The sequence below is a fragment of the Myxocyprinus asiaticus genome, chromosome 9 (genome assembly GCF_019703515.2).
Source record: "Myxocyprinus asiaticus isolate MX2 ecotype Aquarium Trade chromosome 9, UBuf_Myxa_2, whole genome shotgun sequence".
Lineage (NCBI taxonomy): Eukaryota > Metazoa > Chordata > Actinopteri > Cypriniformes > Catostomidae > Myxocyprinus > Myxocyprinus asiaticus.
Genome location: NC_059352.1, coordinates 23,344,081 through 23,368,200, shown reverse-complemented (window position 1 = coordinate 23,368,200; position 24,120 = coordinate 23,344,081). Strand labels below are relative to the sequence as shown.

At 38.1% G+C, this 24,120-nt stretch overlaps 1 protein-coding gene across 1 annotated transcript in view; it reads right to left on the bottom strand.

Moving 5' to 3' along the window:
* LOC127445870 (zinc finger CCCH domain-containing protein 3-like) overlaps nucleotides 1-24,120 on the bottom strand; it is a 181,927-nt gene that overhangs the window by 8,618 nt on the left and 149,189 nt on the right. Inside the window, exon 9 of the mRNA XM_051706308.1 lies at nucleotides 15,902-16,033. Within this exon, the coding sequence (XP_051562268.1) occupies nucleotides 15,902-16,033 (132 nt within the window). The remainder of the gene's footprint in view (nucleotides 1-15,901; nucleotides 16,034-24,120) is intronic.

The window sequence follows — 24,120 nt, the reverse complement described above, 5'->3', positions numbered from 1 at the left end:
ATAAAAGCCTCATAAATTCTATTAAAATACATTTAATTCACGTACGCATGTGCACATGCACCATCTACGATGAGAGATGCAGTGAAATAAATAACAGACATCCAGCAGGATTGACAGAAAATTTTATTTGTACACAGAACTTAAGGTAAGATATATACTGTATATACACCGATCAGCCACAACAATAAAACCACCTGCCTAATATTGTGTATGTCCCCCCGTGCCCAGTGGCGTATCCAGGACATTTTTACTGGGGTGGCCAAGATGTAGCACAGACCTAGTGTGGGGTGGCGATACCAGGAGAACCTTTATGAATGGCACATGATCAAAATGTGTAAATATCGCATTGCTTTGCTTCAACATCTACACATGTAGAATAAATGAACTCTTAAACTCATGTTAGCATTCACTGAATTGTTTGTATTCAATATCAGACTGTTGTTTTGACATTTGACAGTTTTCTATTCCTGTTCTATTTCAACCTATTACAGTTTCTGGGAATCTCTGGTTATTTTAACATAACATCCATTTTTAAATCAGTAATTGTTTAGGAAAAGTCAGTTACACATTTTTAAGTGCTATTCTCATTGTAGAGAATTAATCTGCGTATAACATCAGGTATAGTGTATAATCATAAAAAGATACAAGTACAGGTGATAACTGATTGAGGCACAATTCAATCAATCATTCAATCAATTATTCATTCATTTATTAGCTATAACTGCACTGTCCAGCAAAAATATTGTTAAATTGGGTACAAATCAGTGTGTGAAACTGGCTACGAGGGCTTATACGTCTGTCTGGAAACCCCAAAATTGTAGATTGAGCTCTGAATACAGTAAAAAACAAAACTCTATTTACAGTGTCTACTCAGGTTTATTTTCCACATGTTCTGATAGCTTCAATTACTTTGAATATTACCAAATAAAATAGTTAGTCAAATCATTTGTGGCATTTAAGTGCAATTTGCCCTGCCTCTGCATATTTAAAATGTCAAATAAGGTATAAAAACTTGGTCTGACTGACCAATAATACACGTAAAGAGCTCATAAATAACTCATGTAAAGATTTAAAGTACAGTCACAGCACAAACCCTTCCATTTCACACACAGGTTAGCCATATATATATAACTTTAGCTACTGAACATATACATCTGTAAAACGCTTCACACCTCCGTCATTAAATCAGAAAACATGCAATTTCATATTTCATGTCAATATAAAGATAACATGCTGAATGTGGTGTAGGGTCTAGCTTACTCTTTAACCTAGCTACTGTAACAATGAAAAAATGTTTTCACATTCACATGGAAATTCGGGATAAATTAAACGTTAGATTAGATGAACATACCTCTCAAATAACAGCTTTCTTTTTGACCACAAATCGACGTCGTCAACACATTGGAAGTTGGAGGTAGACACTAGCTCGTGTCAGCTTCGTGCTTCTGACCGACCATTATACTCCAGACCTGGCGCCCGCTGCCTGCGACCTGCGGCACCTGCCTGGCCGCCCGCAGCCTGCCCCTCCCCCCACTGATCAAAGAGCAGCTCACACAGCTTCAGTCCCACCACTACTACAATGGTCAGAAATATAAAACTGACCCTGGGTCAGTGTGGCTCTAAATCAACAAATGACCTGAGATGTTTCTATTGGTTCTTCGTTCTTGTGTTGATGAACATGATGAACTACCAATCAGTTCTGGGGTGGCCACAGGGTGGCCAATGAGATTTCAGGGGTGGCCCAGGCCACCACAGGCCACCCCCTAAAATCGCCACTGCCCGTGCCGCCAAAACAGCACCAACCCCATCTCATAATAGCATAGCACGGTTATCTGAGTTACCGTAGTCTTTTTCAGTTCGAACCATTCTGGCCAGACTCTGTTGACCTCTCACATCAACAAGGCGTTTCCGTCTGCAGAACCGCTCACTGGATGTTTTTGGCACAATTCAAAGTAAATTCTAGAGACTGTTGTGCGTGAAAATCCCAGGAGATAAGCAGTTACAGAAATACTCAAACCAGCCCGTCTGGCACCAACAATCATCCATGAGATTATCTAATCAGCCAATCGTGTGGCAGCAGTGCAGTGCATATGATCATTCAGATACAGGTCAGGAGCTTCAGTTAATGTTCACATCAACCTTCAGAATGGGGAAAAAATGTGATCTCAGTGATTTGGACCGTGGCATGATTGTTGGTACCAGATGGGCTGGTTTGAGTATTTCTGTAACTGCTGATCTCCTGGGATTTTCACACACACAAGTCTCTAGAATTTACTCCAAATGGTGCCAGAAACAAAAAACATCCAGTGAGTGGCAGTTCTGTGGACGGAAATGCCTTGTTGATGAGAGAGGTCAACAGAGAATGGCCAGACTGGTTTGAACTGTCTACGGTAACTCAGATAACCGCTCTGTACAATTGTGGTGAGAAGAATAGCATCTTGGAATGCTATTTATAGATGCGGGTTGGCACTGTTTTGGCCTACACAATATTAGGCAGGTGGTTTTAATGTTGTGGCTGATCGGTGTATATACAGTTGACATTTTATGCAAGTTTATTTTGTTTTTATCCAAGTGGCAAGGCTTTACAAGTTCGTATAAGATCCAGCTGCCAGCTCAGGAACATTTTACAAAGGGCTAAATGAAATCCTTTATCATGGGTTAAGATTATGTGATAAAGTAACATTAAATTTGTTGTTTTGTAATTAATTTGTGACCAAGCTTTACGTTATCGTGCGGTACACGTTTTAAATCAGAGTATTTCTGACGCTGCACGTACTGACGCCTTTTTGGAATTCAAATCGAGCGAGGCCAGAAATATTATATGCTTTTTACTGTTGCAGGTAAGTAGAAAAGTAAATTTCTGTTTAGATACTAAAAGACATGGCTATTTTAATACATGTTTATCAGATTTCTGAATCTGAAAATATTTCTGTTTTTCCATGCATTCAACTCATGTTGGTCCTGCTGTTAAATAAATCACGGAAAGTTGCCAGCATCTCACCAAGGCTTAGGTATGTGTTTCATATCAACAATGAAGGAATCATTGTTCTGCCACTGTTGGAATGGGATACAAGGATAGAGTCGCTATTGCGATTAAACCGTGCAACGCATCCGCTGGCCGCTGGCCGCTGCGCGAGCAGAACAGGACCACCACCTGTCTCTCACCCAAGCAGCGCAGCGCTGACGAACCTGCATTGCGCTCGCGCCCTGATGTACAGTGGTAAACACAGTGCAAGTTAAGCAGCCCATTTGAATTCAACACAGAATTAGCTGTTATACACCTGTGTGATATGGAAGTCTTTCTGTCATTCTTTTGAAAAATAAGGAATAATGTTTGCTATCATTTTGAGGACAGTGAAGTACTGACTAAATACAGCAACAAGCTTGTGCACTGTTAATAGGACTTTTTTATTTAAAGAACTGGATGCCAGATCAGATGTGATTTTTATGTATAAAAGTTTTACTGCATTGTGCATTTAAACATTCAAAGATGATTCTCTGTGAAATATTTTTGTTTTGTCAACCCATTTGTGCACATGTTGGTCAATAAATATTATTAACAATTACTTTTGTGGTTCCTGTGAGTAATTGAAATAGATTTAGTTAAATGTAGTCTAAAAAATCTGCAATAATTATAATAAAAAAGGTATAATAAATTCTTAGTTTTTTCAGGTTAATTTTTCCCACTATTTAAAAGTAAACTTTGCCTATATTAAAAAGGTAAATTGCATTTACAATCCAAGTTATATTAGGTAGACTTTACCTGATATTCTTAAACTATATTGCATGCTAAAATTGAGAAAAAAAAAATGACTCAAAGAAAGTGTGCAAATTGCTGCCTCATTTTTGGGGGGTACATTTTATAGTTTGTTTTTTTTTTTTTTTTCACTGTATGATCCTAAACATGTTCCACTTTAATCATTCAAACATATGATTGGTGTAAATTCATGATAGCTACAATCCCAGAAGGATGAACAATATCAATTTGACCTTCTAGGTTGATTGGCTATTTAGAATCGTATCTAATTAGAAGAAAATACCACTTTTGGGAGGTGGACGCAGTACTGAGAAGGCTCATTAACTTTGATGTTCACGGCTGTGGTCTGGGCAAAGAAAACAAAAGCTTAAGACCTCCCCAGCTATGCTCTCTCATACATTTTAATTTACATAAAAGCAGCAAAATAGAGGGAAAAGAGAAGTGTGTAAGGAAAAAAAGAGAAGTGGATGGAACATCTTTATATCAGTGCAAGTTAACAATTTTCCACTTGATTTAAGAAAGGCTGGGAAGTCTCTAGGGCCTATTAGAAGAGCTTTCTACTGGCCACAAAGCAGAAAGAGTCAGCACATTTTACATTACTGAGACAGAGTGCAAGAAAGAGAGAGAGAAAGACAGAAATAATGTTTGGTGGTGTGGCTATGAAATAAGGGCCGTGAAGGGAGAATAGTGACAGAGTGATGGAGGGATGAAGAGGACATGAAGCAACATCAAAAGAGTGATCAAGATGAGGAGTGAATGGAGATGACTAGCAAACAAAAGAAGAAACAGGACAGAAAACAGGGAGAATACCAGACTGAGAGACTGCTAGTATGTGAGCCAGAGATCGAGGGGGAATGGGTGGAAAAAAAGAAGAGAGGGAGGGAGAAATGAAGAGGATGAGAGTGCGCTTTAACCCTTGCTCCGCTGGCGTATCCATTGCTGGCCTCTCGTCTGTACTGCTGCCATCAGCACTTTTTCAAGTCCATAATTATGGTGTGCTATCCATCATATCTAAGACAGTGCTTTTGGGATGGTGCAAAATTACAGACCTAAGCACTTTAGCTAATAGAATAAATATTAATATCTCTCTTCTTATATATTCTCATTCTCACCCCAAATATTTAAATGAGCCCTGACAGCGAGAGAATGCATTTGTTATGATGAAGGGAAAGCAAAGAACAAATGGAGGGAAGAAACAGTGAGAGATGGAGAGGGAGAGAGAGACACAGACAGACAGAGACAAAGAGAGAAGATGTAATAGGCAAAATGCATTGTGACAAAACAATTCATTAGAGCTGATAGGAGCAAAATAATGAAGCTAGGCATGGTGTCATATAATACAGTGGCCCCCAAAAGTATTTGGACACTTAAGCCACACTTAAAATATATCAATGCCATTGCATTAGATGACACAATATCAAAGCATAGTGTCATCCGCAAACAAACGATGCTAGACCTTTTCTCAGAACTATAGTTTTACTTTTCTCAGCCATTTTGCATTTACTTTTGACTGACTGATCTCAATGTCATTCTAGAGCATGTATAAAGCTACGCTCAAGTTCACACAGGTGTAGTTGATCCCATTAGTTGTGGACATGTTCCACTAAAATTTGACAACCAGAAAGTTTCCAAATTTATAACCTAACAAGCTTTATTTTGTGAAATGTGCACTTGGATGGGAATCATAAAGAATGAAAGTTTCCAGTTCAGATTCTGATTCCTCTAAACGATTCTGGTTCCTTAACAGTTCCATCAATGATTCTTTGAGGAAGAATTCTTATAGCATGTACTGGCTTCAGCAGACTATTGCCAAATTATGAGATAATTTCAGATTTCGACAGAGCAGATATAACAAAGCAGAAATAATGTTAATACAATTTTTGTAAAAAGCGTGTTTACACAGACTTTTTTAGGACTGGGTAATAATACAGATTTCACGATTCAATTCCGATTCACAAGGTCTTGATTAGATTCCGATTCAATATAGATTCACATGGGTTTTTTCAGTTATATTGTCCCTTTTTTCTTACATATAAAAGTAATTATCTCCCAGCTAATCCTGGTAATTATACAGTGGGCCTTTTTCATCATTTTGGTCACATTTTGGCTTTTTAAAAATGAACAAATCCATGTATTCGATCAATAAATAAGATATTATATTTCATATATTATTTTTTGTTACATGATTATTTTTTTAATTGCATAATTTGTACTATTTACAAGTATTTACAGTACTGTGCAAAAGTTTTAGGCACTTGTGAAAAATGTTGCATAGTGAGGATGTCTTCAAAATAATGACATAAATAGGTTTCATTTATCACTTGTGTCATACAAAGTCCAGTAAACATAAAAAAAGCTAAATCAATATTCGGTTTGACCACCTTTACCTTTAAAAAAGCACCAATTCTCCTAGGTACACCTGGACACAGTTTTACTTGGTTGTTGGCAGATAGGATATTCCAAGCTTCTTGGAGAATTCGCCACAGTTCTTCTATCTATTTAGGCTGTCTCAATTGCTTCTGTCTCTTTATGTAATCTCAGACTGACACGCTGTTCAGTGGGGGTAATGACATCTGTTGCAGGGCTCCCTGTTCTTCTATTCTAATCTTTTCTATTTGCAAAAGTAATGTTTGGTAGTCTAACATTTATATTTCTTATTGACACACTAAAGCTGAAGATATAATTAACCATCTTAAGACAAATGCTTTTGTGAAACATCTTATGTGCCTAAGACTTTTGCACAGTACTGTACATTGATTTGTTGAACACATGCTAAAACTCTCTCTTTAACAAAACCGGCATTTCTAAAAGACTGTAGAGAACAAAAAGAGTATTAAAAGAGACATTCAATGACAAATGGGTCGCACGGATCTCGTCTTTGGACACACATTCAATGGAACTTTTGGAACTTTACTCTCAAAACGCAGTGAAAGGATCTCGCTGCTGAACACTCCACCACTATACTACACAATTACTGGTGAGTGAAATGTAAACATTTACCAGCCAGTTGCCAAATATATAAATTTTAGTCGCATAGCATGGGCATGACTAAAGTCATTACTTGCAGGTCAGTGAGATTAATTTAGTAACCCCTCCAACTGATGTATATGCCTAAGTGTTTTTAATTCACTAAAAATATCCAGCTCATATGAGACATTCATTTTGGAATCAGACTACACTGGTCACACTGTATGTTTTTGATTCAATAAAAAGAACTGGCTCATAAGAGTTATTTGTTCGGGAAACGCACTACACTGGACACGCTGTGTGTTTTTGATTCAATAAAAAGAACTGGCTTACAAGAGTCATTCGATAGGGAATCAGACTACGCTGGTCAGCTGTATATTTGATTTACTAAAAAGGACTGCCTCATAAAAATCATTCATTCGGGAATCAGACTACACAGGTCAGCTGTACTGTATTTTGCGAGCTGTAGATTCCGCACTACACTGGTCAACTATATGTTTTTGATACACTAAAATGAACTGGCTCATAAGAGTCATTCATTCGGGAACCGCACTACACTGGTCACGATGTATGTTTTTAATTCAATAAAAAGAACTGGCTTACAAGATTCCATCATTTGAGAATCAGACTAGACCGGTCAGTTGTATGTTTTTGATTCACTAAAAAGAACTAGCTTACAAGAGTAATTTGTTTGGGAATCCAACTATACTGGACAGCTGTGTGTTTCTGATTCATTAAAAAGAAATGGCTTACAAGAGCCATTCACTTGGGAATCAGACTACACTGGTCAGCTGTATGTTTTTGATTCACTAAAAAGAACTGGCTTACAAGAGTAATTTGTTTGGGAATCAGACTACACTGGCCAGCTGTATGTTTTTGATTCAATAAAAAGAACTGGCTTACAAGAGACATTTGTTTGGGAATCAGACTATACTGGTTAGCTGTGTTTTTGATTCAATAAAAAAGAACTGCCTCATAAAAATCATTCGCTCTGTATTTTATTCAAAGGTGCGGCTCATAAGAGCCATTCACTCGGCAGTTGGATAACACTGGTCATGCTGTATGTTTTTGATTCACTAAAAGGAACTGGCTTATAAGAGTCATTCATTTGAGAATCGGACTCCACAAGTCAGCTGTACTGTATTTTGCAAGATGTGGGTAAAAATAACCAGATAATTAGCGTCATTCGCTCAGGAATTGGAATAAAGTGTTCGCGCTGCATGTTTCACACTGTAGATTCAGTAGAGAGGCAGCGCTGCCACTGAATTGCGCTGCAGATTACACTGTCAGAGTATTTTAGTATGATGTTCTGTCTGCACTGGCAGGACAATTGCATGTTCAGAAACTGTTAACGAACCTGAAAGTTCTGAAAATCACACCGTTCAAGTATTTAAAAAATAAATAAATAAATAAATAAATAAAATGGTTTTTGGTTCCCAATGCTAGACTTGGTTTGATATTTGATATCTCATGAAATTACATACACTTTTAAGCGTGGATAAAGCATCCAAATACTTTTGGGGCCAATGTAAAAAAAATGTCCTGGCATTTATGAATTATGTTATCATCTCAAATGTTTTGTCTATTAAAATCTGTCAAACAATGCCACTACGTATTAGGCTAACACTGCTGAAATCTAACCAAGAGCATGACAACAAGACATCACGTTGAGTAAACTTGGCATCAAAACCTGGAAATAGCAAGAGTGCTGCCAACTGTTGAAAACAATGAAGATGTATTCAAATTGGATGAGAATAATAATTTATGATATAACATGAAAGAGGCTACACCTGTCAAATGCATTGCATAGGTTTGTATGCTTGTGTATGACTCTATGAGACTAAGGGGCAGGTGTGACAGGGAACAACAGGAGCATGTGTGTCTGTGTGGGATACAGCTGGGGTGAGGATAGAGGTCATGGATGAGTTAGAACCTACAGGATTAAGGACATACGAGGACACTTGGTGAATGTGGGTCATATGGTCATCTCCTGTTACTGCACTCAATATGTCACTCACTCACAAACATGGAGGAAACTGAATGCATATGTCATTAGCACCCTGACGAAGGTTCAGATTAATATCAGGAACATAGTCAACTTTTAAGAGCTCTATTTATAAGTCTTGCATAAAGTGTTTACCAATAAATAACATGAATTCATGAAGACCCATAAAACTCTCATCGACATCAAAGCACTGTCATTTAACAAATGTTATGAACATCAAACTACATGTACATTAAAATAATGAGGCCTTTATCTGTGTTGAAGTAGCAGAGAGAAGATACATTTTGTTTATTGTGATGACCTAAAGTGTTGGTGAACAACATGAGTTTTGTGCCAAAGACTGGTCACGGTTGTTCTCTCTCCCAAACAGCACCATTTACCTTTATCCTTTGAGATTTGCAGTCAAAATAAGTGTTTACAACATAATATGAGAAGGGTGGGAAATTAACACTTTAGCGGTGACGGGTCTTGGATTGGCCAAAACACTTGTTTAGTAATGTTGTTTAGTAACAACAATGCACTCTTGTTAAAGTAACATATTGGATTACATTTTGAGGAACAAATGAAAGAAAAGCTTGTGAAGCGCGTGTCATGAAGATTGTGGCTGTTCTTCTGATCTGCAGTGCAGCTCTGTCACTCATGCATGCATTGTGTGCACTCTTCACAAGCACACACATAGTATATTCAATTTACATCTTGACATTTATTAACGATGCACTGATATATATGCCAATCATCGGTTTTTGTCAATAAAAGCGTTTATCTGCATTATCAGACATCATGCAATTGTTTAAAAACAGCTGATGATGAGGGCCGATTATTTCCAGTCAATTAAAAGGGTCTGGAAAACCGCATCGGAAAAATGAAAAAAAAAAAAAGTAACATTTTCAGTGGACCTCAGGGAAGATAATAAAACTATATACGTATTAAAAAAGAGCATTTCATGACCCCTTTAACACAACTAATTTGATTACTCAACATAAACCTCACCATAGCAAGAACTGTTATGTTTTTTAAAGTTAAAGCAGGATAATTCAGCTAAAAAGGTACAAGCTTAATCATTCTAAATTCAGTTAATGTGAGTTAAAGCTGAAGTATATAACTTGTTAAAATACTTTCTCCTATCACAGCTTACAGGTGCATCTCAATAAATTAGAATGTCGTGGATAAGTTCATTTATTTCAGTAATTCAACTCAAATTGTGAAACTCGTGTATTAAATAAATTCAATGCATACAGACTGAAGTAGTTTAAGTCTTTGGTTCTTTTAATTGTGATGATTTTGGCTCACATTTAACAAAAACCCACCAATTCACTATCTCAAAAAATTAGAATATGGTGACATGCCAATCAGCTAATCAACTCAAAACACTTGCAAAAGTTTCCTGAGCCTTCAAAATGGTCTCTCAGTTTGGTTCACTAGGCTACACAATCATGGGGAAGACTGCTGATCTGACAGTTGTCCAGAAAACAATCACTGACACCCTTCACAAGGAGGGTAAGCCACAAACATTCATTGCCAAAGAAGCTGGCTGTTCACAGAGTGCTGTATCCAAGCATGTTAACAGAAAGTTGAGTGGAAGGAAAAAAGTGTGGAAGAAAAAGATGCACAACCAACCGAGAGAACCACAGCCTTATGAGGATTGTCAAGCAAAATCGATTCAAGAATTTGGGTGAACTTCACAAGGAATGGACTGAGGCTGGGGTCAAGGCATCAAGAGCCACCACACATAGACGTGTCAAGGAATTTGGCTACAGTTGTCGTATTCCTCTTGTTAAGCCACTCCTGAACCACAGACAACGTCAGAGACGTCTTACCTGGGCTAAGGAGAAGAAGAACTGGACTGTTGCCCAGTGGTCCAAAGTCCTCTTATCAGATGAGAGCAAGTTTTGTATTTCATTTGGAAACCAAGGTCCTAGAGTCTGGAGGAAGGGTGCAGAAGCTCATAGCACAAGTTGCTTGAAGTCCAGTGTTAAGTTTCCACAGTCTGTGATGATTTGGGGTGCAATGTCATCTGCTGGTGTAGGTCCATTGTGTTTTTTGAAAACCAAAGTCACTGCACCCGTTTACCAAGAAATTTTGGAGCACTTCATGCTTCCTTCTGCTGACCAGCTTTTTAAAGATGCTGATTTCATTTTCCAGCAGGATTTGGCACTTGCCCACACTGCCAAAAGCACCAAAAGTTGGTTAAATGACCATGGTGTTGGTGTGCTTGACTGGCCAGCAAACTCACCAGACCTGAACCCCATAGAGAATCTGTGGGGTATTGTCAAGAGGAAAATGAGAAACAAGAGACCAAAAAATGCAGATGAGCTGAAGGCCACTGTCAAAGAAACCTGGGCTTCCATACCACCTCAGCAGTGCCACAAACTGATCACCTCCATGCCACGCCGAATTGAGGCAGTAATTAAAGCAAAAGGAGCCCCTACCAAGTATTGAGTACATTACAGTAAATGAACATACTTTCCAGAAGGCCAACAATTCACTAAAAATGTTTTTTTTATTGGTCTTATGATGTATTCTAATTTTTTGAGATAGTGAATTGGTGGGTTTTTGTTAAATGTGAGCCTAAATCATCACAATTAAAAGAACCAAAGACTTAAACTACTTCAGTCTGTATGCATTGAATTTATTTAATACACGAGTTTCACAATATGAGTTGAATTACTGAAATAAATGAACTTTTCCATGACATTCTAATTTATTGAGATGCACCTGTAATATGCATAGACAACTAATAGGTTAATTTTCTTGAAAACTGTAAGCACTGTGTTTCTGTGGCTCTATGAAAATTTCTTTTTTTGAGCACCACAGAATGAAAAATGATTTTTTTTTTTTTAAGCGACCCACTTAAGACTCATCCCAACAACGTTACTCAACCAATGGCGTGAGTTGGGAAGGGACTATATCTTTATTTTTTACCAACGGTAGTTGTAAAATCCCGCTTATTTAGAAAGCTGTTTTGAGAACAAAGTTTATTTTTGCAGTTCCGTTTGGTGGCACAGAAATTACATACTTCAGCTTTAAGAACATAAAAAAAAAAAACAACTAACCGATTTAATGTGATCCTCACATTCAGAATTCAGTAAATGCTAGTTAAGAATAATGTCCTTTTTGTTTCAGTGTTGTGTTTATAACTGAGATCAGTTTCTCTAAAACATGGAAAATGTGTAGAGACAGAGAACATAGTTATTATTAAAAAAAAAAAAAAAAAAATTAAGTTGTGCAATTTATTATCAGTGATTTAAAACAAAGTACCATAAAAAAGCAGAACCACCAAATTATAGGCATTAGCAGATGTTGTTCTAAATAATCTGAATCTAAATTTGATACCACTGCATCATTAATATTTATGTATTTACTTTGAAATGGCTTAAAGGGGTTATTTTGTTTTTCCAATCAGGTTTAAAAAATATATATATGTATTTTACACACTGTTTTTAACTGAATGAACACAAAAAGAATATTAAATATTTTTCATTTACTGTATATGCAACAACATACACTACATTGCCAAAAGTATTTGCTCACCCATCCAAATAATTGAATTCAGGTGTTCCAATCACTTCCATGGCCACAGGTGTATAAAATGAAGCACCTAGGCATGCAGACTGCTTCTACAAACATTTGTGAAAGAATGGGCCGCTCTCAGGAGCTCAGTGAATTCCAGCGTGGTACTGTGATAGGATGCCACCTGTGCAACAAGTCCAGTCGTGAAATTTCCTCGCTACTAAATATTCCACAGTCAACTATCAGTGGTATTATAACAAAGTGGAAGCGATTGGGAATGACAGCAACTCAGCCACGAAGTGGTAGGCCACGTAAAATGACAGAGCGGGGTCAGCGGATGCTGAGGCGCATAGTCCGCAGAGGTCGCCAACTTTCTGCAGAGTCAATCGCTACAGACCTCCAAAGTTCATGTGGCCTTCAGATTAGCTCAAGAACAGTGCGTATAGAGCTTCATGGAATGGGTTTCCATGGCCGAGCAGCTGCATCCAAGCCATACATCACCAAGTGCAATGCAAAGCGTCGGATGCAGTGGTGTAAAGCACGCCGCCACTGGACTCTAGAGCAGTGGAGACGCGTTCTCTGGAGTGACGAATCACACTTCTCCATCTGGCAATCTGATGGACGAGTCTGGGTTTGGCGGTTGCCAGGAGAATGGTACTTGTCTGACTGCATTGTGCCAACTGTGAAGTTTGGTGGAAGGGGGATTATGGTGTGGGGTTGTTTTTCAGGAGCTGGGCTTGGCCCCTTAGTTCCAGTGAAAGGAACTCTGAATGCTTCAGCATACCAAGAGATTTTGGATAATTCCATGCTCCCAACTTTGTGGGAACAGTTTGGGGATGGCCCCTTCCTGTTCCAACATGACTGCGCACCAGTGCACAAAGCAAGGTCCATAAAGACATGGATGAGCAAGTTTGGTGTGGAAGAACTTGACTGGCCTGCACAGAGTCCTGACCTCAACCCGATAGAGCACCTTTGGGATGAATTAGAGCGAAGACTGCGAGCCAGGCCTTCTCGTCCAACATCAGTGTCTGACCTCACAAATGCGCTTCTGGAAGAATGGTCAAAAATTCCCATAAACACACTCCTAAACCTTATGGAAAGCCTTTCCAGAAGAGTTGAAGCTGTTATAGCTGCAAAGGGTGGGCTGACGTCATATTAAACCCTATGGATTAAGAATGGGATGTCACTTAAGTTCATATGTTCATTAAGTTCTAAAGGCAGATGAGCGAATACTTTTGGCAATATAGTGTATATATAAAAATAAAAATAAAATACAAAATAAGTGCCAAGCTGGGACTTCTTTGAACATTTGAGTGATGACGCAAACAATTTGTTAAATTAGAGTTTTGAATTGATTCACTGAAATGGACAGTATTAACTGATTCACAAAATCAGGAATCAGGAAGGGAATGTTTCCAGTATTTTCTAAAAGTAGCACAGGAAACCTATTACATAAAAAAAGGGGGTAGCTTAAATATGATTCAAAAAAACAATATGGTTAATGTAAAGTGGACAGAGACCTACAATCACAGACACGTCCACTTACCTAAGACCAGGTACAATGTCAATACAAAGATAAAACAATAACAATACTTTTTGGTCGAAGTTTAGTTCACATATAAAGCTAATTATTTCATATATATATATATATATATATATATATATATATATATATATATATATATATATATATATATATATATATATACAGGTGCATCTCAATAAATTAGAATGTCGTGGAAAAGTTAATTTATTTCAGTAATTCAACTCAAATTGTGAAACTTGTGTATTAAATAAATTCAATGCACACAGACTGAACTAGTTTAAGTCTTTGGTTCTTTTAACTGTGATGATTTTGGCTCACATTTAACAAAAACCCACCAATTCACTCATCTCAAAAAATTAGAATATGGTGACATGCCAATCAGCTAATCAACTCAAAACACCTGCAAAGGTTTCCTGAGCCTTCAAAATGGTCTCTCAGTTTGGTTCACTAGGCTACACAATCATGGGGAAGACTGCTGATCTGACAGTTGTCCAGAAGACAATCATTGACACCCTTCACAAGGAGGGTAAGCCACAAACATTCATTGCCAAAGAAGCTGGCTGTTCGCAGAGTGCTGTATCCAAGCATGTTAATAGAAAGTTGAATGGAAGGAAAAAGTGTGGAAGAAAAAGATGCACAACCAACCAAGAGAACCGCAGCCTTATGACGATTGTCAAGCAAAATTGATTCAAGAATTTGGGTGAACTTCACAAGGAATGGACTGAGGCTGGGGTCAAGGCATCAAGAGCCACCAAACACAGACGTGTCAAGGAATTTGGCTACAGTTGTCGTATTCCTCTTGTTAAGCCACACCTCAACCACAGACAATGTCAGAGGCGTCTTACCTGGGCTAAGGAGAAGAAGAACTGGACTGTTGCCCAGTGGTCCAAAGTCCTCTTTTCAGATGAGAGCAAGTTTTGTATTTCATTTGGAAACCAAGGTCCTAGAGTCTGGAGGAAGGGTGGAGAAGCTCATAGCCCAAGTTGCTTGAAGTCCAGTGTTAAGTTTCCACAGTCTGTGATGATTTGGGTTGCAATGTCATCTGCTGGTGTTGGTCCATTGTGTTTTTTAAAAACCAAAGTCACTGCACCCGTTTACCAAGACATTTTGGAGCACTTCATGCTTCCTTCTGCTGACCAGCTTTTTAAAGATGCTGATTTCATTTTCCAACAGGATTTGGCACCTGCCCACACTGCCAAAAGCACCAAAAGTTGGTTAAATGACCATGGTGTTGGTGTGCTTGACTGGCCAGCAAACTCACCAGACCTGAACCCCATAGAGAATCTATGGGGTATTGTCAAGAGGAAAATGAGAAACAAGAGACCAAAAAATGCAGATGAGCTGAAGGCCACTGTCAAAGAAACCTGGGCTTCCATACCACCTCAGCAGTGCCACAAACTGATCACCTCCATGCCACGCCGAATTGAGGCAGTAATTAAAGCAAAAGGAGCCCCTACCAAGTATTGAGTACATATACAGTAAATGAACATACTTTCCAGAAGGCCAACAATTCACTAAAAATATTTTTTTTATTGGTCTTATGATGTATTCTAATTTTTTGAGATAGTGAATTGGTGGGTTTTTGTTAAATGTGAGCCAAAATCATCACAATTAAAAGAACCAAAGACTTAAACTACTTCAGTCTGTGTGCACTGAATTTATTTAATACACGAGTTTCACAATTTGAGTTGAAATACTGAAATAAATGAACTTTTCCACGACATTCTAATTTATTGAGATGCACCTGTATATATAAGTTTATTTCCTACACTGAATACAGAACGTGCAATATAAGTTACATATTTACACATATTTTCAAAGTTACAATAAAGGTTACATATGTTTAATTAATATGTACTGAGATTAATGTGATTTGCTTTTATTTATTTTTTTAAGATTATGTACATAGTGTGCATAGATTATGTTTTGGTTTAGTCTAACTTCTCTCAATTAAAATTGTATTGTGTGATTTATCATAACATCAACCTGCCCAGGGATGGCAAATAAAAATGAGCCATTTTGGCTAAATCTGACACATTCACATAATATGTTGTTAATTAATGTGTATTGTCCCTGAAATGTAAATAAATAAATGCAAAGTGTCCAAATGTCTTACCTTATCTCCCTGAGGACAATATCCTCGGACAAAGTCTTTGCACACAGCGGCTTTGCGAGACACATAGACGTGGCTGTAGGGACAGCTACTGTTATTACAGATCCCCTTCAGGAAGTACGAGCACACAGGCATCTAAGAAGAAAGAAACAGTGATTTAGAGCTTGAAAATGACCTCAAAGTTCTATGCAAACAATTTTAAATAAATCAAACAAATTATACTTTTTAAAACTACAAATAACCCCATACATGAAATCAATTTCCAGTACTTAAACAAAAGTACTGTTAGTTGGACACACCAAAGAACCAATGAACGAAAAGAGGAAACCAGAAGCAATTCAGATTTGCCTTTAAATGCACTTTCTAACAGACATAATGTGCGTAAATATCAAGTGACGTAGAACATAAGTGAGTTGTACACATATGGCTTCAAAGACACACCACTTATGAAGCCCCAGTCAAAACATGAATTTATCACACATTGTCTAATCAGTAATTATGTGCATGTGTCAATGACACAGATTTGCACATAGTCTTTACTGACTTCTCATGAATATGATCTGCATGTATGAATAATCTGAACATGACTGAGCGCTCTCCTCCCTTAAAGTAGAGGATGAAGTTTGTGGGGAGGGGAAACCGCTGCCCTCTTAAGTGGAATCTCATTTCCATGGGAGTCATATCACTTCTGCTTAATTAACTGCAACAGAAATATTGACCCAAGTGGGGCGTTGTACTGCCTGCATGATGTGTTTATGTGCAGGGGAGGGGAATGGACGCTAGCCATGAGTGGGGTGAAGGGGTTTGGTCTTGTTTCTCAGTTATTTGGAGGGAAGGGGTTGGGGCACTGGATCGTTTTCAATTGCAGGCGTGAACTCAAGCCATGCTTCATGGCTCATGGTTGACACAGGGTGTGGGGTTAAATTGAGCCCCAAGGCTGTGAGACAGGAGTGTGTGTGTGTGTGTGTGTGTGTGTGGGGGGGGGGGGGGGTGGGGGGGGTAAGACTAGCAGGTGGGCTTGTGCTGCAATGAGGTGATTCTGCTCCTTTAAGACAGATGAACAGCTGGCCTCTTGGTGTACTGGAGGAGTAGAGGCTGATGACTGTCACAGGTGCAGTGATTTGGTGTTTGTATGTGGGTTGGTGGGGGTTGTGTAGGACATTGGACAGAACACAAGCAAAAGTCTAAACAAGTGTTAGAATTTGAGGAGAGGAAGGAATGGTGTGGAGAAGAGAGAGTGTATGTGTGTGTGTGTGTTTTACAGAAAGTGAACACTCACAGGAGAGAGGTTTTTTACAGCAAACAAAACAGACAGGTGTTCATCGTCAGTGCGAGAAGGAAATGTGTGGAAAAGTTATACACCATTAGGAATGCTATCACTACTCTTGTCATTTAAATGCCTCTCCATTTGCCAATCTGGCTTTCATTATTGCTCACCTGTTAATTCTTTCAAAATATTATATTATTTCTCTGTTACTTCTATGTTATACTATAAAGGCTTTATGATTTGCAGAGTAAAAATATATGCAAACTTTTGATATAAACTTTAAAGAGGTTGTAAATGCACACCAAGTAATGTTTTTCTCTTCCTCTTAAAAGTTAAGTTTATAAAAGTTATATGTCTAAATAAATGAAGAGCTCTCAACAAATAAGGTTGTCCAAGATGATAAAAATGACTCAAGAAGTTTTTTTTTTTTTTTTTTTTTTTTTAATCTAGTTTAAAACAAATGCATCAAGTTCTTAGAAATGTAATATATGTGTCCATGTTGGTTTCATGCATTTGTGAAAAACATACATTGGCGGCCAAAAGTTTGGAATAATGTACAGATTTTGCTGTTTCAGAAGGAAATTGGTACTTTTATTCACCAAGGTGGTATTTAATTGATCACAAAGTATAGTCAGGACAATACTGATGTAAAAACAGCACCATCACTATTTGAAAAAAGTCATTTTTGATCAAATCTAGACAGACCCCATTTCCAGCAGCCATCACTCCGACACCTTCTTGGCCCTGTCCCAAATGGTACCCTCCACCCTTGTGGTCTTCCTCTGAGTGCAGACTCTGATGACGTAAGAGAGTGCAGACCGATGGGGCACTAGTCAGCAAGTCCAGGAGGGGGCATGATTGGTAAAAGTGTGCATTTGGGACAGACTTCAAGACTTCAATCAGATGACGCATTTTTACATTATGTTTTAATTTACATGCAGTTTTACAAATTATTATTTAAAAAAGTCATGGCATTGATAGATAGGGTAAAGGAACACACTTTAACTATTGAATATTTGTTTTTATTAAATAATTTCAAGCAACACACTGACAATAAAGCATTAGATAATAAAGAATCTCTGAAAAACAAAGTGCACATATGACTACAGCAACAAAACCCCATTGTTTTATATCTTTAGAGAACAAATATACATTATTCAGACACATGGATGGTTACAGCTTAGAATACAGTAAAATGTATAGAAAGAACATACCACCATATATTCACAAAAATAGTTATAAAATACACACAGCCACACTTCTGCAGGTATAAATAGCACTGTTAGACCGAATGTTGCTATATCAATAAATGTAAGCAATCTTACAAGCTACAGTCATGTGCATTAAATTATTCTTTCCTGTCTTGATATTTTAGAGACTCACAATAATTCTAAAATCCTCTTTGAAACAACAATAACAATAAATTGAATAGGAGTAATTCCATATCTCTGGAAAATTAAATAAAACAAAGTTTTGAACAAGTTCTACACATCAGACTTAAAAGTGATTCTATATACCCACGATAAGCAAGTGATCCACCGTTGACAATCAGGAAAAAGCGATTATTAAAATAAATTTTTAATCCTCAATTGAACATCGCCTTGTCCGCCATGTTTTTTCCTCTAGCTCAGAAACTGGAGTCCTTCTGATTGGTCTGTCGCAAGGACTATTGGGTAGTGGACTGCCGTGAGCCCGGAGCAGTGCGGGCTTGGACGAAGACCGCACCGAGGGCGCAAAGGGGGCACTCGTGAGAACCCTCGCAAGCACTAAAATCACAAATGGGACACACTACGGACCCGTAGACTTCACAAGCACGTGCAACTGAAGGCCACGAGACCGCAAGTCCACATAAAGTGCGCCATTTGGGACAGGGCTCTTATCCTTGAGTAATCATTCTAAATTGCTAATTTGGTACTAGACAATCGCTTGCCATTATAACAAACACAGTTGAAAGCTATTTGGCTTGTTAAATGAAGCTTAATATTGTCTTTGTGTTTTTTTTTTTTTAATTTTTTTTAGTTGCCACAGTATGTAATAGACTGCCATGTCTTAAGGTCAATATTAGGTAAAAAATGGCAAAAACGCAACAGCTTTCTCTAGAAACTCATCAGTCAATCATTGTTTCGAGGAATGAAGGCTATACAATGCTTGAAATTGCCAAAAAACTGAAGATTTCATACAAAGGTGTACACTACAGTCTTCAAAGACAAAGGACAACTGGCTCTAACAAGGACAGAAAGAGATGTGAAGGCCATATTTACAACTAAACAAGAGGATAAGTACATCAGAGTCTCTAGTTTGAGAAATAGACGCCTCACATGTCCTCAACTGACAGTTTCATTGAATTCTACCTGCTCAACACCAGTTTAATGTACAATAGTAAAGAGAAGACTCAGGTGTGCAGGCCTTTTGGGAAGAATTGCAAAGAAAAAGCCACTTTTGAAACAGAAAAACAAAAAGAAAAGGTTAGAGTGGGCAAAGAAACAGTCAGTGGGCAACAGATAATTGGAAAAGAGTGTTATGGATCTTAACCCCATTGAGCTTTTGTGGGATCAGCTAGACTGTAAGGTGCGTGAGAAGTGCCCGACAAGACAACCACATCTATGGCAAGTGCTACAGGAAGTGTGGGGTGAAATGTCAACTGAGTATCTGGACAAACTGACAGCTAGAATGCCAAGGATCTGCAAAGCTGTCATTGCTGCACGTGGAGGATTTTTGATGAGAACTCTTTGAGTAGTTTAAGAAGTTCTGAATTTTTTTTTTTTTTCAAATTGTAATAGTAATTTGTCACATTATTAACGTCCTGACTATACATTGTGATCAGTTGAATGCCACTTTGGATAATAAAAGTACCAATTTCTTTCCAAAAGAGCAAAATCTGTATATTATTCTAAACTTTTGGCTGCAAGTGTATATTGCATTTTCAACAAAAAATGTATTTAATGACTTGTGAAAAATGTAAATTGGTGTAGCCATCAATTGAAAATATATTAAAATGCCTTCCTTGCACCTTGAATCCATGTGAGTGTATGCAAGTTTATCATTATTAATAAAAAAATAAAATAAAAAAACTAAAACGTTGAAAAAATATTAAGATAAAAAAGATGTTTCTTAGGGTTACTCTATTTAACCTAAAAAATGCTTTTAAAAAAAATGATCTATTTAAAAAAAAAACTTTACATACAGTCTTTACATAAAGGGCTTTTCTCTGTATTATGGGGTGCTTCTCAATCAGAAGGCTGCAGCCAAGTTAGGCTGTGTCCTTCCTAGACAAGTCCTTCTGAGGCTGTGGGCTAGGCTCCTCAGCATTCAGCGCTATAATGAGACGGTCTAGTAAGTGTGCATGCCAAACCATATGCGTACGCTGCCTGGCATTTGGATTTAAATAAGCAGATACTTAAGAGCCTATGATTGGATCATTATTGCAGTGATTAATATGTTTCAGCTGGCAACAATTCTTTTAACCCTAACTGATGCAGTGTGTACCTTCTCATTTCTTAAACATGTCGAAAGATGTATCCTGTGGTCATGGAAAAGATGTTACTGTGTTTCAGAAGAGGCAAATTTTGGCCAGCATCAAGCAAAGGAAACAACTAAAAAGATTGCTGAAATCACTGGAATTGGGATAAGAACTGTCCAACGCATTATTAAAACCTGGAAGGATAGTGGTGAACCGTCAGCTTCACGGAAGAAATGTGGTCGGAAAAAAAATCTTGAATGAACGTGATCGGAGATCACTAAAATGCTTGAAGACACATTGTAAAAAAATCGACAGTAGAACGCATGGCTATGTTTAATAGTGAAAGTAAGAGCATTTCCACATGCACAATGTGATGAGAATTTACAGGATTGGGACTAAACAGCTGTGTGGCCACAAGAAAGCTACTTGTTAGTGAGGCTCACCGGAAAAAACGACTTCAATTTGCTAGGGAGCATAAAGATTGGACTGTGGAGCAATGGAAAAAGGTCAAGTTGTTTGATGAGTCCAGATTTACCCTATTCCAAAGCGATGGGTGCGTCAGGGTAAGAAGGGAAGCGCATGAAGCGATGCACCCGTCATGCATAGTGCCCACTGTACAAGCCTCTGGAGGCAGTGTTATGATCTGGAGTTTCTTCAATTGGTCAGGTCTAGGCTCAGCATAATTATGCAGCAATAAAATGAAGTCATCTGACTACCTGAATTTACTGAGTGACCAGGTTATCCCATAAATGCATTTTTCCTTCCCTGGCGGCATGGGCATATTCTAGGACAACAATGCCAAGATTCATCAAGCTCAAATTGTGAAAAGAGTGGTTCAGGGAGCATGTGGAATAATTTTTACACATGAATTGGCCACCACACAGTCCTGACCTTAACCCCCTTGAAAGTCTTTGGTGTGTACTGGAGAAAACTTTACGGAGTGGTTCGACTGTCCCATCATCAATACAAGATCTCGGCCAAAAATGAATGCAACTCTGGACAGAAATATGTTGTGACGTTGCATAAGCTTGTCGAAACAATGCCACGACGAATGCGTGCTGCAATCAAAGCTAAAGGTGGTCCAACGAAATATTAGAGTAAGCAACTTTTTATTTTGGCCAAGAAGTGTAGAACCATGTGATATTTTACTTTGCTTAGAAAACCCATATATATATATCAGAAAACGAGAAATATGTCCTTAATCTCTAAATCGTTTTAGCAAAAAAGTTTATTCACAAAGCTAGAGTCACTCAAAAAAAACTTTATGTACTACATTTTGCAACTCAAATCCTAGAATTTATATTAAAACTCTTTCAAATATGAAAATACGGAACCTTAGACTTGTAAATACGATACAACTTTTAAAGCTTTTCAAATTCATGTAATTGTCCTTTTATTTCTATCACAGACCTGTCACTCTGTCAGTCTGGGTTTTTGTGCGACAGGACTGTGACATCATCGTCTTGTGTTTCGTTTTCTGTCTTTGTGTGAGCGCACTGTTTCGGTTGATATTTCCCTGCCGTGCACTCTTCTGTTGGTCTCATGTTTCATGTTCGGGGCATGGTGTCCGGATCCTGACTTCCCTGTCTGGTTCGGTTTCGGTTGGTGTCAGGATTCGGACACTCATGCCCCATGTCTTTTATTGGCGTGAATGCATTGCGTTTATGTCATCTTGCATGCACTCACGTCAATCGTTTATGTCTGTCTCTCATGGATGTGCGTTGTGCTCGCTTTGCGTTGCACGCCTGGGTCGCGAGCTGTCTTCACGTTGTGCTGAGGTTCTTTCACTTCGGTATGAGATGCCAGGTTTGTGTGTGGCCGAACTCTCGCACAGGTTTCCTGTCTCGTTTTGCTGCCTGTTGCATGTATCACGTGATGTTTGCCTCGTGGTGTACACTCAGGCTTTGTTTAGTGTGGGAATGCGTGGCACTGCTTTGTTTGGCATTGCTACGCATTCTCTCATCATGTCGGTTGGCATGAGCGTATGTTGCCTTATTGTCTTGGCGATGTGCGCTCATGTCATTCGGGTTTCTGTGTCTTGTGAGAGCACGTGGTTTTGTTTTGTTTCTGTATTGACATGTGTCTCTCAGTCTCATACCCGCCTCCTTGTTTACCCATTATTAGTTAATCTGTCTCACCTGCCCTGCATTTAACCTGTTTGATTTCTCTCCTATTTTAGTCTCCTCGTGTGTGCTGTCCAGTGCCAGTTCGTCTTGTTTCGTGTCTCATGTCGGTCCTGTTTCTAGTCTCTTCTGTCGGTTCCGGTCGATCCTGGTTTCTGTTTGCCTGCCCCGGTACAGCTTCACAGGATTCCCTATGCTGGACAGTGTTTTCCCCTATGGGGTTGTTTATGTTTGGTTTTTGCCTTTTTGGTTCAATAAATCCTTTTTGGGTTTCTTTACTCTGGGTTTGAGTCCTGCCTCTGCTGATTATTGACAACATCTTTCTTTTTTTGTGCTTTGTATCTTCTCATTTGTTGAATTGTCTAAACTACCTGCCCTTTTTATTTTTCTACATATTATCATTGCTGCAAATGCAAATAAAACTTGAAGAGAAAAAAAAAACTGCACATGGCTGCGTCATAAAGGTTTTTACCTCCGCGGTCACGCAACTCTTTTTCCACAATGTTTTAAATAATTTAGGACATGTGCAAGGGATTGTGGGTGATTGAAGTCCACGAAGGATGCACTTGATGCATCCTCCAAAACATAGCAAACAAAGGCTGTGAAATGAGGCTGCCTTCCAAGGGTCCTCACAATTGAGACAGCCTTTGACGGTGCTTGATGACGTGGCAGCCGAGATACAGTATTCAGCCTAATGAAGCTGCAGCCTTCCGATTAATATGAACCCATGACAACCAAATGGCTACCTTCATGTTGGTTAAACCACCTGAATTTGATTTGGTGGACAGAAGATTTTTTTTAAATATTAATAATATTGTAAAATAAAAATTTTCACAGCTTATTTTCTGAAGAAATAATTATAATTATTTATGACAAAAAATGTTTTTCAAGAATTTACGCTTTTTTTTCCTTTTTTTTTTTTTTTACTGCCTTCGAACGGTTGCATCACTTAGACATTTTCACTTTAACCCCCAGAAAAAAAATATCAACATGACACTGAACTCCAAAATTGAATTTGTAATTTGCAATGACAGTAACTGTTTTGTGTGAATTGCATTCTTTATATATATATATATATATATATATATATATATATATATAAAATGTCAAATCGGTCTGGACAAAAATAAAATAAAATAAACGAGTGTTACATTAACTGCAATATGTTTAAAATGATACACTCACGTGAGAGGCATAGAAAAAGTTATTTACAAAGGGGTGGTCCCCTCTCATGGTGGCAGTCATATTGAGATCACATAACTTTATCTTGGCAACCTCCATATAATGAGACCGCTTCTTTCGGGTGCAGAATAAATTAATTATTGTTAACAAATGTGCTTGCAAATAGGGTACAGGATTTCTGCAATGGTAT